At 47.2% G+C, this 15,259-nt stretch overlaps 1 protein-coding gene across 1 annotated transcript in view; it reads right to left on the reverse strand.

Moving 5' to 3' along the window:
• Window positions 1-15,259, reverse strand: part of COL9A3 (collagen type IX alpha 3 chain) — a 248,740-nt gene that overhangs the window by 116,099 nt on the left and 117,382 nt on the right. Inside the window, exons 22-24 of the mRNA XM_033962849.1 lie at window positions 11,532-11,585; window positions 10,535-10,588; window positions 1,781-1,852 (exon numbers count right to left, since the gene is read on the reverse strand). Coding sequence (XP_033818740.1) covers window positions 1,781-1,852; window positions 10,535-10,588; window positions 11,532-11,585 — 180 coding nt within the window. The remainder of the gene's footprint in view (window positions 1-1,780; window positions 1,853-10,534; window positions 10,589-11,531; window positions 11,586-15,259) is intronic.

Here is a 15,259-nt window from a genome sequence, read left to right on the forward strand (position 1 = left end):
TAATTTGGACTTTTTAATCACCAAAATTAAACGACTTACGTCTCAATGGTCTCCGCTCAAGATATCTTGGTGGGGCCGTTTGGACACTATTAAAATGATGCTAGTTCCGGTAATTAATTACACTCTTTCTATGTTACCTTGCCTGTTACCGATTTCAGAGTATAAGAAAATTGAACAGATTTTGGTCTCATTCCTTTGGAATGCTAAAACTCCTAGAATCAGTTTGCAAAAACTTAAATGCACTAAACAGAATGGTGGGATTAACTTCCCTAGTATATATGACTACCATTTAGCTTTCCTTTTGCGTCAAAGTATGGTTTGGAACGACCCCTCCCATCTTACATATACTCCACTTTGGGTTACTTTGGAATCCAGAGGGGTTCCTCTATACTTAAAACATACTGCTCTGATGGAAGACCATGACGGAATAGAATTACACCCTGTGATGCACTCCACTCGCATTGCTGTTAGATCCATAGATCGATTGATGGAGATTCCATGGTCCCTGTCTCTATATGCTCCAATCTGGAACAATCCGGCTTTTCGGATTCAGAATAAACCTATCTCTTGGAAGTTGTGGCAGACACATGGTTTATGGAATATCTCCCATCTATTTGATGGCCAGACTTGGTTTTCGTTTGATGTTATATGTAGGAAGCATAACTTGCCTCCTTCACAATTTTTTAGGTGGCTTCAACTGACCCATTGTATCAAAAAGACTCTAAATACTAAAGAATACAAGTTGGATGAACCCTCCTACTTTACAGCATGCACCACTATCTCAGCGTCTGGTAAGGCGGCCTCTAAATGGTATAAACTGATTCAGGGATATAAATTTGCTCCCGATAGATCTATAAAGATAGTCTGGCATAGGGAGCTTTCTTTAGACTTGGAAGATTCCACTTGGGCTTACTTGTGGGTTTCTGCTGGTAAAGCCCTTCACTCTGCCTCTATGCTTCAATCAGCTTACTTTTTATTACACAGAGCTATGTTTGTGTTTATTGAAAGTTTCTGTACTACTACTAGTGACTGGGGAGTCAATTCAGAGCAGTTTACATGAGCTTCTGTAATGGTGTTACAATACAGATTTAGCATTTTTTGAGATGGTTTTCAATACAGACAAACTTAGACCATAATCAATAGTCCTTTTGGAACACAAAAAATGGTGGTTGTCCTAAGCACAGGGGCGTGGAGGCTGCAGTGCCCAAGAGACACAAGCTGGAGTCCTCTACAGGAGACTCAGCAGTGCTTAGTATGGCATTTTCTCCATCTGCCACACCGGCTGCTGCTGGCCAGGATCTAGGGGATCTTTCTGAGAGAGATTCAGAGGATGAAGGGTTTCTTATGTCCTTGCTGTCTCAGGATGCGCCCTCCATGTCAGGCAATGCAGGGTCACAGACAGGGGCATGTATGTTAGACCCCATGATCAAGTGCCACCATGGGGATAATTCCATGGTCCTTTGTCTGTTCCAATCCTCAGCTCTGCTGGATCTTATTACAGATTCTTTATGGGAGTTAAACTTGGGCTCCCAGCAGGAGTTATCTCTGCTAATATCTTCAACAGCAAAAAGGCATTATGGAAAGTGGACAGCTCAGGTTCTTTGAAGGAAATGTTCACTTGTAGCCTTCTTCCCACTAGGACAGAATGTGGCTCATTTCACAAACAGCATGTAAGACATAAAATGAATACAGGGAGCATACACGCTGCACAGATCCAATCTCTTGTCCTACCCAGTATAAGTATGTAATTATACACCTGGGACTAAACCCTGTATCTTACCGGGTCCCCAAATCCACCTCGGATTCCTGTTGGACCAGCGAGGCCAGGACTGCCCATACTACCTTTCAAGCCCTGCAGAAAGAACAGGGAACAAGAGAGCAGTTAGTTCCTTCAGCTACTCTTCCTGTGGTACAGATGTGAAGCTTTTAGAATGTTCCACACTGCAGTATGAGTAGAATCACACCTACAGCCTAAAAGGAAATATACACATGGAGGGGCATAATCGAAAGGGATGTCTAAGTCCGTTTACGTCCATCTCGCAAGTCGTCCAAAGTAAAAAACAGCTTAACACATTTTCAAAAGATACATCTAACTTTTTATTCGTTTCAAAAATCATCTAATTATACGTCCTGCCAATCTGATCGTCCAAGCCGCTAAATCATCCATCTTTATACCACATTTTCATCCAACTTTCCGTCCAAGTCCAAAATGCCTAGAACAAGCCCTGTTGGACTTGGGAGGGGTCTGCAAAGTGATGGACTGCACACCCAGACATGCCACCTAAATAGTGGGGTACCTTACAGGGCACTGCTGTGAACTTTGCAAAAAGGGTGCCATGTCTTCTCCTCCCTACAGCTCCCTTATAGGTTACGGTGAGCCCCCCAAACCACCTCCAGAATCCCCTAGACCCACTTATCTACCACCCCAATAGCTCTTATGGCTGCAGGAGCCACTTATATGCCAGTACAAAAAGGTTTTGGGGGTGTATAGGGGAGTGCACATGTTTAAGTATCAATGCAGTGATTACAGGGGCTTATGGGCATGGGTCCTCCTTTCCATGAGTCCCTAACCTACCCCCAAGATGACTTAAGCTGCCTCTGGGCTGGACAACAAGGCTTTCCTATGCCAGGCGGCCAGGTGATGATGGCCTGGAGGCTGAATTTTAAAGTTATGATTAAAATTTTTATTGGGGTGAGGGGGTTGATCACTGGGGTAGTGTGTGGGGGGGTCTGTTTTATGCGTTTGCAGTGCTTATCTGTTGGCTTTAGGTGGGTATTTGTGACTTAGACCATGTTTTACATGGTCTATGTCACAACATCCAAGTTCCGTCTAGGCTCTGTTGTAAAACTTTCGGTTATACATGCTGTACGACCAAGTCTAAGCTGGCCCATGTCCCGCCCAACTCCCGCCCTCGACACACCTCCCGAAATGTCCCGTTTAGCTTTGGTCGTTCAGCGGCACTATGAAGGCCTAGGTCAGGGGTCTGCAACCTTTAAGACATAAAGAGCCACTTGGACCCGTTTTCGAAAAGAAAAAAAAACTTGGAGCCGCAAAACCATTATAAAACAAATCTAACACTGCATATATTGTTTCTTATCTTAATGCTATATACAGGATCACTAAATTGAAAATAAAATCATTTTTCCTACCTTTGCTATTTGGTGATTTCATGAGTCTCTGGTTGCACTTTCTTCTTCTGACTGTGCATCCAATCTTTCTTCCTTTCTTTCAGCCTCCTGTATGTTTCCTCTCCTCCAGACCTCATTCTCTCCCCCAACTTTTTCTTTCTGTCTCCCTGTTCCCCCTTCTTTCTGTCTCCGTGCCGTCCCCCAAGCCACTCGGTTTGCTGACACTGCAATCGGGGAACAGCCCCCAAGCCACCGCCGTCCCAAGCTTTCCCTGCAGAAGTGTTGCGCTGACCAGCATTCCGCTCCCTGACGTCAATTCTGACGTAGGAGAGGAAGTTCCGGGCCAACAAGGCATTTCTCCTCATTCCATCCAGCCTGAGCCCATCTCTCCTTGATCCAGCATTTCCCTTCTGTGTTTGTCAGAATTACCATTCCACCTATTTTCCAGCATCACCCTTCTTTGTGTCCATCTCACCTATATCCCTATCTCACCACTTTTTCAGAATCTTCATTTGTCTCTGTCCTTGTCTTTACCCCATGTTCACCATTTGCCCTTTCAATGTCTTTATCTCCCCCCCCCCACTTTTTCAGCATTACTTCTATATCTCTATTTCACCTCCTCCTCATGTCCCCTCTGTATCTCTATCCTTATTCAGTAGGTCCTGCTTACCCTTTCTCTTCTTTGTGTCACTATCTCCATTTTCAGCTTTCCCCCCTTTTCCTTTATTAATGCACCCTGTAGCTAGAATCTTTCCACCCTCATAAGCACATAAGCAATGCCTCTGCTGGGTCAGACCTGAGGTCCATCGTGCCCAGCAGTCCGCTCACGCGGCGGCCCAACAGGTCCAGAACCTGCGTAATAATCCTCTATCTATACCCCTCTATCCCCTTTTCCAACAGGAAATTGTCCAATCCTTTCTTAAACCCCAGTACTGTACTCTGCCCTATTACATCCTCTGGAAGCGCATTCCAGGTGTCCACCACCCGCTGAGTAAAGAAAAACTTCCTAGCATTTGTTTTGAATCTATCCCCTTCTAATTTTTCCGAATGCCCTCTTGTTCTTTTATGTTTTGAAAGTTTGAAGAATCTGGCTCTCTCCACTTTCTCTATGCCCTTCATGATCTTGTAGGTCTCTATCATGTCTCCTCTGAGTCTCCGCTTTTCCAGGGAGAAGAGCTCCAGCTTCTCCAATCTTTCAGTGTATGAAAGGTTTTCCATGCCCTTAATCATTCGTGTCGCTCTCCTCTGGACCCTCTCAAGTATTGCCATATCCTTCTTAAGATGCGGTGACCAATACTGAACACAGTACTCCAGGTGCGGGCGCACCATTGCCCGATACAACGGCAGGATGACTTCTTTCGTTCTGGTCGTAATACCATTTTTAATAATACCCAACATTCTGTTCGCCTTCTTCGCGGCTGCTGCACATTGCGCCGTTGACTTCATTGTTGTATCCACCAGTACACCCAAATCTCTTTCAAGGTTACTTCCCTCTAATACTAATCCCCCCATTTGGTAGCTGAACATCGGGTTCTTTCTCCCTATATGCATGACCTTGCATTTCCCTACATTGAATTTCATCTGCCATTTATTTGCCCACTCCTCCAGTTTGCTTAGGTCTCTTTGTAGGGCCTCACACTCTTCCTTAGTTCTGACTCTTCTACAGAGTTTAGTGTCATCCGCAAATTTTATAACTTCACATTTCGTCCCCGTTTCCAGGTCATTAATAAATACATTGAACAGCAGCGGTCCAAGTACAGACCCCTGCGGAACTCCACTCGTGACTTTTCTCCAGCCCGAGTAGTGACCCTTCACTCCAACCCTCTGTCTCCTGCCTGCCAACCAGTGTTTGACCCATCTGTGTACGTCCCCTTCCACCCCGTGGTTCCACAGCTTCCTAAGTAACCGCTCATGGGGTACCTTGTCAAAGGCCTTTTGGAAGTCAAGGTAGATGATGTCTACAGGTTCCCCTTTGTCCAAATGGCTGTTTACCCCCTCGAAGAAGTGCAGTAAGTTTGTTTGGCACGATCTTCCCTTGCAGAAGCCATGTTGGCTCGCTTTCATCAGCCCATTTTTTTCAATGTGCTCACAGATGCTGTCCTTTATCAGTGCTTCTACCATCTTGCCTGGAACCGATGTCAAACTTACCGGCCTATAGTTTCCCGGGTCTCCTCTTGACCCCTTTTTAAAGATAGGTGTGACATTTGCTATCTTCCAGTCCTCCGGTATCTCTCCAGTTTTCAAGGATAGGTTGCAAACTCTTTGGAGTATTTCCGCTATCTCATTTCTTAGTTCTTTTAGTACCCTAGGGTGGATTCCGTCTGGGCCTGGTGATTTGTCGCTTTTCAATCTATCTATCTGTTGGAGGACATCCTCATGGCTCACCTCTATTGCCAACAGTTTTTCTTCTTGATCACCATGGAAGATCACGTCGGGTTCCGGTACATTGGATGTGTCCTCGCTTGTGAAGACTGACGAGAAGAATTTGTTTAACCTGTCAGCTACCTCTTTTTGCTCCTTTATCACTCCCTTTTTATCTCCATCATCCAACGGTCCTACTTCCTCCCTCGCCGGTTTCTTCCCCTTAACATATCTGAAGAATGATTTGAAGTTTTTTGCCTCCCTGGCCAGTCTCTCTTCGTATTCTCTTTTCGCTCTCCTAACCACTTGGTGACATTCTCTTTGGCCTTTCCTGTGTTCATCCCAGTTTTCCCCAGTCTGGTCCTTTTTCCATTTCCGGAATGATTTTTTTTTGTCTCCTATCGCTTTCTTCACGTCATTGTTTATCCATGCGGGGTCTTTTGTTCGGTTTTTTTTTACACCCTTTTCTAAATATGGGGATGTACATATGTTGTGCTTCTTGCAATGTGCCCTTGAATAGAGACCATGCTTGCTCTACAGTTTCTGTTTTCCTTGAGCTGTTTCTAAGTTTTTTTCTTACCATTGCTCTCATAGCATCATAGTTCCCTTTCTTGAAGTTGAGCGTTGTCACTGTGGTTCTTTTCCCTTTTGTTGTACTTACTCCTAATTTGTACTGGATCATGTTGTGATCACTGTTTCCTATTGGCCCTACTACTTCCACTTCTTTTGCAGGTCCCCCTAATCCGTTGAGGATTAGGTCAAGAGTGGCATCTCCTCTTGTTGGTTCCTTGACAAGCTGATCCATAAAGCAGTCGCTCACAGCCTCTAAGAATTCTGTTTCCCTCGCACAGTTTGAGTTTCCAATACTCCAGTTTATCCCGGGGTAGTTGAAATCTCCCATTACTGTCACATTCCTGTTGTTGCCTTCCCGCCTCAATTCTGCCGCCAGATCTTTGTCGTTTGCTTCCGTTTGTCCAGGTGGACGATAGTATAGACCCAATCTTATGTCAAGGCCACCTTTTCCTGGTAATTTGACCCATAATGACTCCAGTCCTTCCGCCTTTGGTTCTATATCCACTCCGGACGAGGGAATGGTGTCTTTTATGTATAGTGCTATTCCTCCACCCTTCTTGTTGGTCCTGTCTCTTCTATAGAGTTTGTACCCTGGCAGCACTACGTCCCATTGGTTATCCTCGTTCCACCATGTTTCCGTGATTCCAATGATGTCTAGGTTTTCTTTTATGGCTATGGCTTCTAATTCTCCCATTTTGGACTTTAGGCTCCTTGCATTAGCGTACAAGCAATTTAAGTCCTGGTCTTTTCTTTTCTCTGCTGGTTTTACATGTGTTTTGCTCCCCATACCATCCCCTATTTGGGCTGTCGGTCCCTCATTTCTGTTCCCTTCTTCCTTATTTTTTGGTGTATCTTTTCTGTTCCTTTGTTCCTTATTTTTTGGTGTATCTTTTTCGTCTGCATCCTGATTTCCTGATCTCTCCTGTTTCTCTAATTTTATCTGATTGTCCTTTTTGTTGGTCAACAGCTTCTGTTGTTCGTCTCTTGCCTGTTCCCAGCATTTTTCCCTCTCAGTATCTTCTTTGGATACTCTTGTCCGAACCGTCGACGTCAGGTCAACTATCGGCTTTCCCCTTTTTCTCAGTTTAAAGCCTGCTCAATTCCTCTCTTGACGTTGTTTGCTAGCAGTCTCGTTCCTGCCTTGCTCAGGTGTAGTCCGTCCCTCCTGAAGAGCTTGTTCTTCCCCCAAAAAGTTGTCCAGTTTCTTATAAAAAGGAATCCTTCTTCTTCGCACCATCTCCTCAACCATGCGTTTATTGCTTGTAGCTCGGACTGCCTCTTCACGTCTGCCCTCGGTACTGGCAAAATCTCTGAGAATGCTATCTTCTGTGTCCTCAGCTTCAGTTTCCTTCCCAGGATCTTGAACTGTTCAATTATCGTAGTCCTGCTGTAATTTCTCCTGTTGACATCATTTGTTCCCACGTGGATTATCACTGCTGTCTCTTCTGTTTCTGCTCCGTCTAGGATCCTCTCGACTCTGTCGGTGATGTCCTTTGTTCTTGCTCCTGGGAGACAGGTCACTAGCCGATCCTCTCTCCCTCCTGCTACGTGACTGTCCACTTCTCTCATGATTGAGTCTCCCACGACGACTGCAGATTTCCCCTTCTTCAGCTTCCTCACAGGTCTCAAGTCTGTATCCTCGGTGTGGTTTAGCTCTTCTCTTTCGGGGCACCCGCCAGTCTTCGTCGTCTCTGCTTGCACGACTCTTCCATGCGATCCTTCATCCTCGGCGTCTGTTGGCCCCTGTCTTCCATCTGTTGGCCCATGTCCTCCATCTTGTGTAGCTGTAGCTTCCTCGCTCCAGTGCTGCTGATGATCCTGCTCTTTTGCCTGCCTGTAGGCCTCCTCGATGAATCTTTCAAGCTCCCTTACTTGCTCCTCGATGTGGCTTTCTCCTGCGGGGTCCTCAGTTGTCTTGAAAGGTGCTTCTGAGATGTGGAGTCCCTCCAGCTCTTGAACCCTGCACTGCAGTCTACCAACTTCCTTCTTCAGGCTTTCCAGTTCCTGACACCGACTGCATATGTATGCCTGCCTTCCCGAGGGAAGGTAGTCATACATATGACACTCTGTGCAGTACACTGGGAAGCTCCTCCGGGTTCCTGCTGCTTCCATTTCTCTTTCTTCGGAGTCCACTAGATGTCCTCTCCCTTGTCTTATGTTCTTATGTGTGCGGGCTCTGTGCTCTCTCCTGTGTTTGGCTCTTTCCTGTCTACTTCTTCTGCCTCTTTTTGTATTGGTGGGTCTGTTAGCCTCCCTTGGGCCTCTTTCTTGTCCCCGAAGCCTGCTTCTTTATCCTTTGCTGTCTTATGTGTTTTCTTCTTGTGCGTGTGCTCTCCCTACATGCGTGCTCGCTTCTTCCTTATCTGGTGTTCTGAGTCCTTGTCTGTCTTTTCTCGACCCTTCTCAAGACCCTTCGCAAAGGCGCTCTCGCTAAGGCGAGCGCCTTTGCCGCTCGCCTTCGCCGCGCGCCGAACGGCCGCGCGCCGTTGGCTCCCTTCCTGTTAAGGGGGAGTCGGGGCGATGACGCTGCTGACGTGTAGGGGTGGGCGGAGCTTCCTCTCGCCGCTACCCGCTCCTCTCTGCTGCCTCCTACAAAACAAAGAAAAGAAAAACTCTTCCGGCTCTCTCACCGGCTGTTTCTCCCCTGCCTCCGCTGCTTCTGCTCCTCTCCTCGCGGCTGCTACAGTGGTCTTCGCGCCCTGGCTCCCTTCCTGTTAAGGGGGAGTCGGGGCGATGACGCTGCTGACGTGTAGGGGTGGGCGGAGCTTCCTCTCGCCGCTACCCGCTCCTCTCTGCTGCCTCCTACAAAACAAAGAAAAGAAAAACTCTTCCGGCTCTCTCACCGGCTGTTTCTCCCCTGCCTCCGCTGCTTCTGCTCCTCTCCTCGCGGCTGCTACAGTGGTCTTCGCGCCCTGGCTCCCTTCCTGTTAAGGGGGAGTCGGGGCGATGACGCTGCTGACGTGTAGGGGTGGGCGGAGCTTCCTCTCGCCGCTACCCGCTCCTCTCTGCTGCCTCCTACAAAACAAAGAAAAGAAAAACTCTTCCGGCTCTCTCACCGGCTGTTTCTCCCCTGCCTCCGCTGCTTCTGCTCCTCTCCTCGCGGCTGCTACAGTGGTCTTCGCGCCCTGGCTCCCTTCCTGTTAAGGGGGAGTCGGGGCGATGACGCTGCTGACGTGTAGGGGTGGGCGGAGCTTCCTCTCGCCGCTACCCGCTCCTCTCTGCTGCCTCCTACAAAACAAAGAAAAGAAAAACTCTTCCGGCTCTCTCACCGGCTGTTTCTCCCCTGCCTCCGCTGCTTCTGCTCCTCTCCTCGCGGCTGCTACAGTGGTCTTCGCGCCCTGGCTCCCTTCCTGTTAAGGGGGAGTCGGGGCGATGACGCTGCTGACGTGTAGGGGTGGGCGGAGCTTCCTCTCGCCGCTACCCGCTCCTCTCTGCTGCCTCCTACAAAACAAAGAAAAGGAAAACTCTTCCGGCTCTCTCACCGGCTGTTTCTCCCCTGCCTCCGCTGCTTCTGCTCCTCTCCTCGCGGCTGCTACAGTCACCCTCCCTCCACTCCGGCCCAGCCCAGTATGAAATATTTCCTTTTGTTTCCCTCCCCTCTCTCTTTCTCTCTCTCTTCTCCTCCCTCACCCACGAGTCCTGCATCTGGCCCTCTCCCTTCTACCTGCACCTGGCAACACCCCCCTGCTCCGCGGCTCTCTTCAGCAACTCGTCAGCAGCGGTGATCAAGACAAGCTGCCGACATCGAGGCCTTCCCTCTACGAGTCCCGCCTTTGTGGAAAAAGGAAGTTGAAACAAGCGGGACTCGCAGAGGGTAGGCCCCGACGTCAGAAGCTGCTGCTGAGTTGCCGAAGAGAGCCGCGGAGCAGGGGATGTGGCCGGAAGCAGGTAGAAGGGAGAGGGAGATAGGAAGGCTGTAGATCTCCGGAGCATGACACCGACCCCGGCCAGGATGATTTCTTTTTCAGGCACCTTACAAGTCCAGCGTCGCGGGGGAAATAGCCATGCTGAGCAGTGAGCTCAGCACTACACAGATGAAAGCCTTGCTTGCTGATTGGTCCGGCGGGGCGGGGCCGCCGGACCAATCAGCAAGCAAGGCTTTCATCTGTGTATGTGCTGAGCTCACTGCTCAGCATGGCTATTTCCCCCGCGACGCTGGACTTAAGCTGCATGCCTGCGTGACACACTACCGGAGCCGCAGCAAAGGTGGAAAAGAGCCGCATGCGGCTCTGGAGCCGCAGGTTGCCGACCCCCGGCCTAGGTCATTTAGAAATACGTCCAAAACCCATTTTTATTATCGGCACTTGGATGTTTTTGAGAAATGTTCGTCCAAGTGCCGACTTAGGCCGGTTTTGGGACTTTTTTTCTCTTTCGATTATGAGCCCTATACTGTATACACTTTTAGTGTGGAATATATAATGAAACTTACAGTATACGTAAAATATTAGGAATTAAATAATTTGATTCTAACCTGGAAGCCTCTGATGCCAGTAACACCTACTGTACCTTGCAATCCAACTTTACCCTAAAATAAGGAAAGAACTAATTAAGAAATCTCTCCCGCAGCATTGAGCTTTGCAAGAATATAAAAATCATAACCCAGGGCCTGTCTTCCTGCACCTTTTGTTGATATACATCTGAGTGTTAAGGGCAGGAAGCAGCTCACGGAAACACCCTCACCTTTGAGCAGTGATGTCTATAACTCTATGGGCAGGATGCACAAAGCTCCAACAACATGGTAATAAATACCAGGTGATGCTCAGCACAAATAGCATGCAAATCATATGTGTTCTATTTGTTTGGAGAAGCCCAGTAAAAGGGGGGAGGAACTGTGCCTGGTGCCTACTCAGAGGAACAAATTGATAGTCACAGCTCCTCTGAGCAGGTCCTGCAGGCTGTTCCTACATTTTGCCGGTAGCCGCTGCTCTCCCTCTGCCTAGCTGATCAGTGGCTCTGTTGAGTCCTGCTGCAATCAGCTGAGCCGGTAGAGGGAAAGCAGGGATTGCCGACTCAGGTGCGGGCTTGGGGTAGGGGGAATTGGCCCAAAAATGAGCGCAGCTGTTGTGTGCACTGGACATACAGGCACACAACACAGGCACCAACAAACAGCTACCAGCAGCTCCTGATCTGCCAGAAAAATTTGCCCGTAAAAAGTGGGCGTTCTATTTTGAGCATTATACAGACTGCTCATTATAATACTAATGAGCTCCTTGTAATGCATTTGCATAGGGAGATCGGTGGCTGCTACCAGGGTCAGTAGCAGCCATGGAGAACCCTTTTGAGCACTGGAAGCTGAGCTTCCTTGCAAGTAAGTTTGCCTTTAACAAACCTTACATGCACGGAATGCTTTTGAGCATTGGGGCCTGAGTGAGACATCTAATGCTCAGGGCTCTCCAGGCAGTCTCCAAAATGTTAATGTGCCTATAAGCTCCCTCTGAAAGAGCTGGGGAAGTCATTATGCTACTTACAACTATGCCACGTGGCCCTGCTTCACCTCGTTCTCCTGGGTGGCCAGGATCACCCTATAGAGAGAGAAAAAAAACCTCAGCAAATCTCAAAAATTTAAATTTTAAAATATTAAAATTTTAAGGGGGAATTCATCAGAGCACTAACCACTAAGACATCCATATGAATGGGCGTCTTGGTGTTAAATTGGTTAGCGCTCCTTGATGAATTCACCCCTTAGTAGGATACTATACATGGAAAGGTTTTTCCTTTGGTTGTATTACTAAAAATTAGTTTTTCAGGCATCTCTTAATTTTTTCAATTGTTGGATATGGATCAGTGGCCCTTTGGGGGTGGGGCACTATTGGTATTAATGCTTTAGCTAATGGCTATATCCCTACTGTAATGTATTGTCTAACAATCACCATCCAAAAATGTTTTTGAGTTCTGCATCATCCAGAATGTTGATAGATTTATGCTAATGGAATGCATCATTTATAGAAATAATAATACATTTAAGGCAATCCAGCTGTGCACAAATTAACTCTGCTCCCCAATATAATGCAAGAAGGCATTTAAATATATAGGAACCATGCTAAAAAGAGAATCTTTTCACTTTAATACCTGTCTCATGTTATTATTTAAATATTAGATCAGTAGGTAACAAAGCTCATATGATTAAAGACTGGCAACATACATCAACTAGGATGCCTATTTCTTAACAGAAACTTGGAATTACTCCAATGAAAATCCGATAATTAGGGAATTGTCCCCATCAGGTTATAAAATCTTAGCACTGTCAAGAATAAATGAAATGGAGGGAAGTTCTTGCTTTACTGCATAAAGACTTTTTAAAATTTAAATCTGATAAATAGTACACTGTTCTTCAACCACCGGTCCGCGGACTGGTGCCAGTCCGCAGAAAATTTCTGCCGGTCCACACAGGACCGGCGAGATCAAGTCGGCAGCTAAATTTCCTGCTGACTGCGGTTCCTGCCGACTGTGGTTCCTCCCAGCCTCAGGCGATCAAGACAGGCTGCCAACGTTGGGGCCTTCCCTCTGCGAGTCTCGCCTGTTAGGAAACAGGAAGTTGAAACAAAATAGGTGGGACTCAGAGAGTGAAGGTCCCGACGTCGGCAGCCTGTCTTGATCGCCGCCCCTGCCGAGTTGCTGAAGAGGGCCGCAGGGAAGTTGCAAGTAGAACGGAGAGAGCTGCAGATACAGGTGCAGGTGGAGGGAAATGGTCAGCGTGTGCGAGCAAGATCCTGGGGAGCCTTCACAGTGGCTGTCTCCCTTCCCACCAGCTCTCCTACTTGCCAGGGCAGTGATTTACCGGCAACTTCCTGGAGGCAAGTACTGATAGCTGCTGGAAGGGGAGGAAGCCACTGTAGGAGGCTGGGAAGCTGCTGGATAAAGGGAGAGCTGTTACTGGACTTGGAGGGAGTTAGAAGGAGAGATGCTCCTGGGAGGGAAGGAGGGAAAGGGATGGGAAGAGAGTTAATGTTGGATAGAGGGAGGAGGGAAGAGAGAAGGGAGAAAGAAAAAAGGAAGGAAACAGCTGGCAGGGAGATTACAGGAGGGGAAGGGGGTCAGGGTGGAATGGAGAGATCAGATGAGGGAAAGGGAAGAGAGAGGAATGAGAAAGTAGAGAGACATTGATGCTGGAAAGAGGGTCAGCAGAGAAATGAGAGAGGGATAAAGATGCTAGATCTGGTGTAGGAGAAATAAAAATGAAGAAGGCAGTGAAGCTGGAATGAATGATGTAAAAAGGAGAGAGGAGGCACAGGCTGGATGGACAGGGGAAAGGGGCATAGAAAGAAGTCAGATACATATGGAAGGGGGAGAGGGCAGACATTGGATGGAACGCGTAGATGCTGGATTGAAGAGACAGGGCAGACGCTGGAAGGAAATGAGTGAAAAGAAGATGAAAGCAGAAACCAGAGACAGCAAAAGGTAGAAAAAATAATTTTATTTCTATTTTGTCATTAGAATATATCAAATTTGAAATATATATCCTGCTAGAGACATAACTGGGGACTGCAGTATTCTGTTAGCATGATATATCTATGTAGCATTCTATAATAACTTGGCTTGTTCAGTTTTCTTGATAGTAGAGGGTGATAGTGGTAGGATTTTTATTAGATACACTTAGAAAGTTTGTCAATGAGAGCACACAAGTTCTAATACTACTGTACAATTCAATTTATCATGTGCTTTCATTCTGGTAGATCACTATGGGCTCCTTTTATAAAGCCATGGTAGAGGTTTATACTGCAGGCCAGCGAGGTAACTGCTCCAACACTCATAGGAATTCTATGAGTGCAGCTTTATAAAATCCAGCATATATTCTTTTACAAATTCAGTACAGCCAAAACTCGGTTTACGAGTGCACTGGTTTGTGAGTGTTTTGCAAGACTAGCAAAACATTCTCGCAAATCGTGACTCGCAAACCGAGCATTGACTGATTTGCGAGTCCCCCCGCCTGCTAAATGGCATTGCCCCCCTGTGACAAACCCAGCACCAGCACTAGTCCAGTCCCTGATAGGATTAAGTGCAGAAGAATGGACCAGATTGATTCTGGCGCTCAACTTGAGGCTGACCTCCCTTGTCCCTATAATCAAAGTGATAGTGAGCTGGAACAGAGGCAGGCAGGTTGGCAACAGCAGCTTCCGGGCTTTAGAACAGCTAAAGAAGCCACAAGGAAAGTTGCTGCAGTTGAAAAACCCAGGCAGAGGAAAACTGCTGTAGAGCCAAATCCCATCCCCCGCTACAGGCTGAAGGGGATTGGCTCTGATCTGTTTAAAAGCAGGCAGAGACAAACAGGTAGAGGAGGAGCGAGTGACGAGGGCGAGTCACTCCCACAGCCGAAGGCAGGAGAGGAGCTGTGGAACAGGGCAGCAGAGGAAAACGTGTTGGATTATCCCATGCAGGATTTGGAGGAAATCTTAACCCCTTCAAACTATCCAGTGCCAGACCAGGTAGAAGGCATGGAAGTAGAAATAGCTGGCCCCAGGGTAGAAGGCCAGTTAGAAGGTATGGAATTCTGAATGAAAGAATGCAGCAACAGGGAAACTGTTTGTGCTTTATGTTTTCTTTTTGCATATCGTTTTTTTTCTCCTCTCTGCTGCCCAAGTTAAACCTGAAGAAGGGGATATATATATTGAGCTGTATAAGCATAGGAAGTTGGAGAATAATACTTACCTGAAGTCTGAATCAAGTTTGCATTCAAAGACAAGTTTGTGAACCAGATGCAGGCTGAACTGTTTAAAGTGCAGTTGGAACTGTAGGAAAGTTGCTGTGACTCCCGTTGCCGGGAGCTAATTAGATTAACCGTCTCAGCTGTGTGATTTGTGCCTGCACGTAGGAGCTGTGAGAAAAGCTGAACTGCTAACAGAGTGTGCTGTGACGATTTTTGCCTACTGAGTTCTGGTCTGCTTGAAAATGTACTGTAAGTTTGATTTTTGCCAATTTACTATTTTTGTTCAATGACCTGCAAAGTGATATTGTTTTGCTGTTGCATATCTTTTGACCTGGAGGTCAGAATAAACCATTTATGTTTTTCCTAAAGAACTCGTTTGCTTGGTGATATAGTGAAACCTTGTACTTACCCTATATCTCGAGGGGCCTAGACCGTTGTCTGGGGCCGCCTAAAAATCCTGAAGGTACCCCTAGTTGAAGGGGACGCGCCCGAATCTGTGTGTTTGTCACACGCCAGCCCTGGACTGCAAGGGGGTTTGTGACATCCCCCACC

Source organism: Geotrypetes seraphini, chromosome 11 (genome assembly GCF_902459505.1).
Source record: "Geotrypetes seraphini chromosome 11, aGeoSer1.1, whole genome shotgun sequence".
NCBI classification, from domain to species: domain Eukaryota; kingdom Metazoa; phylum Chordata; class Amphibia; order Gymnophiona; family Dermophiidae; genus Geotrypetes; species Geotrypetes seraphini.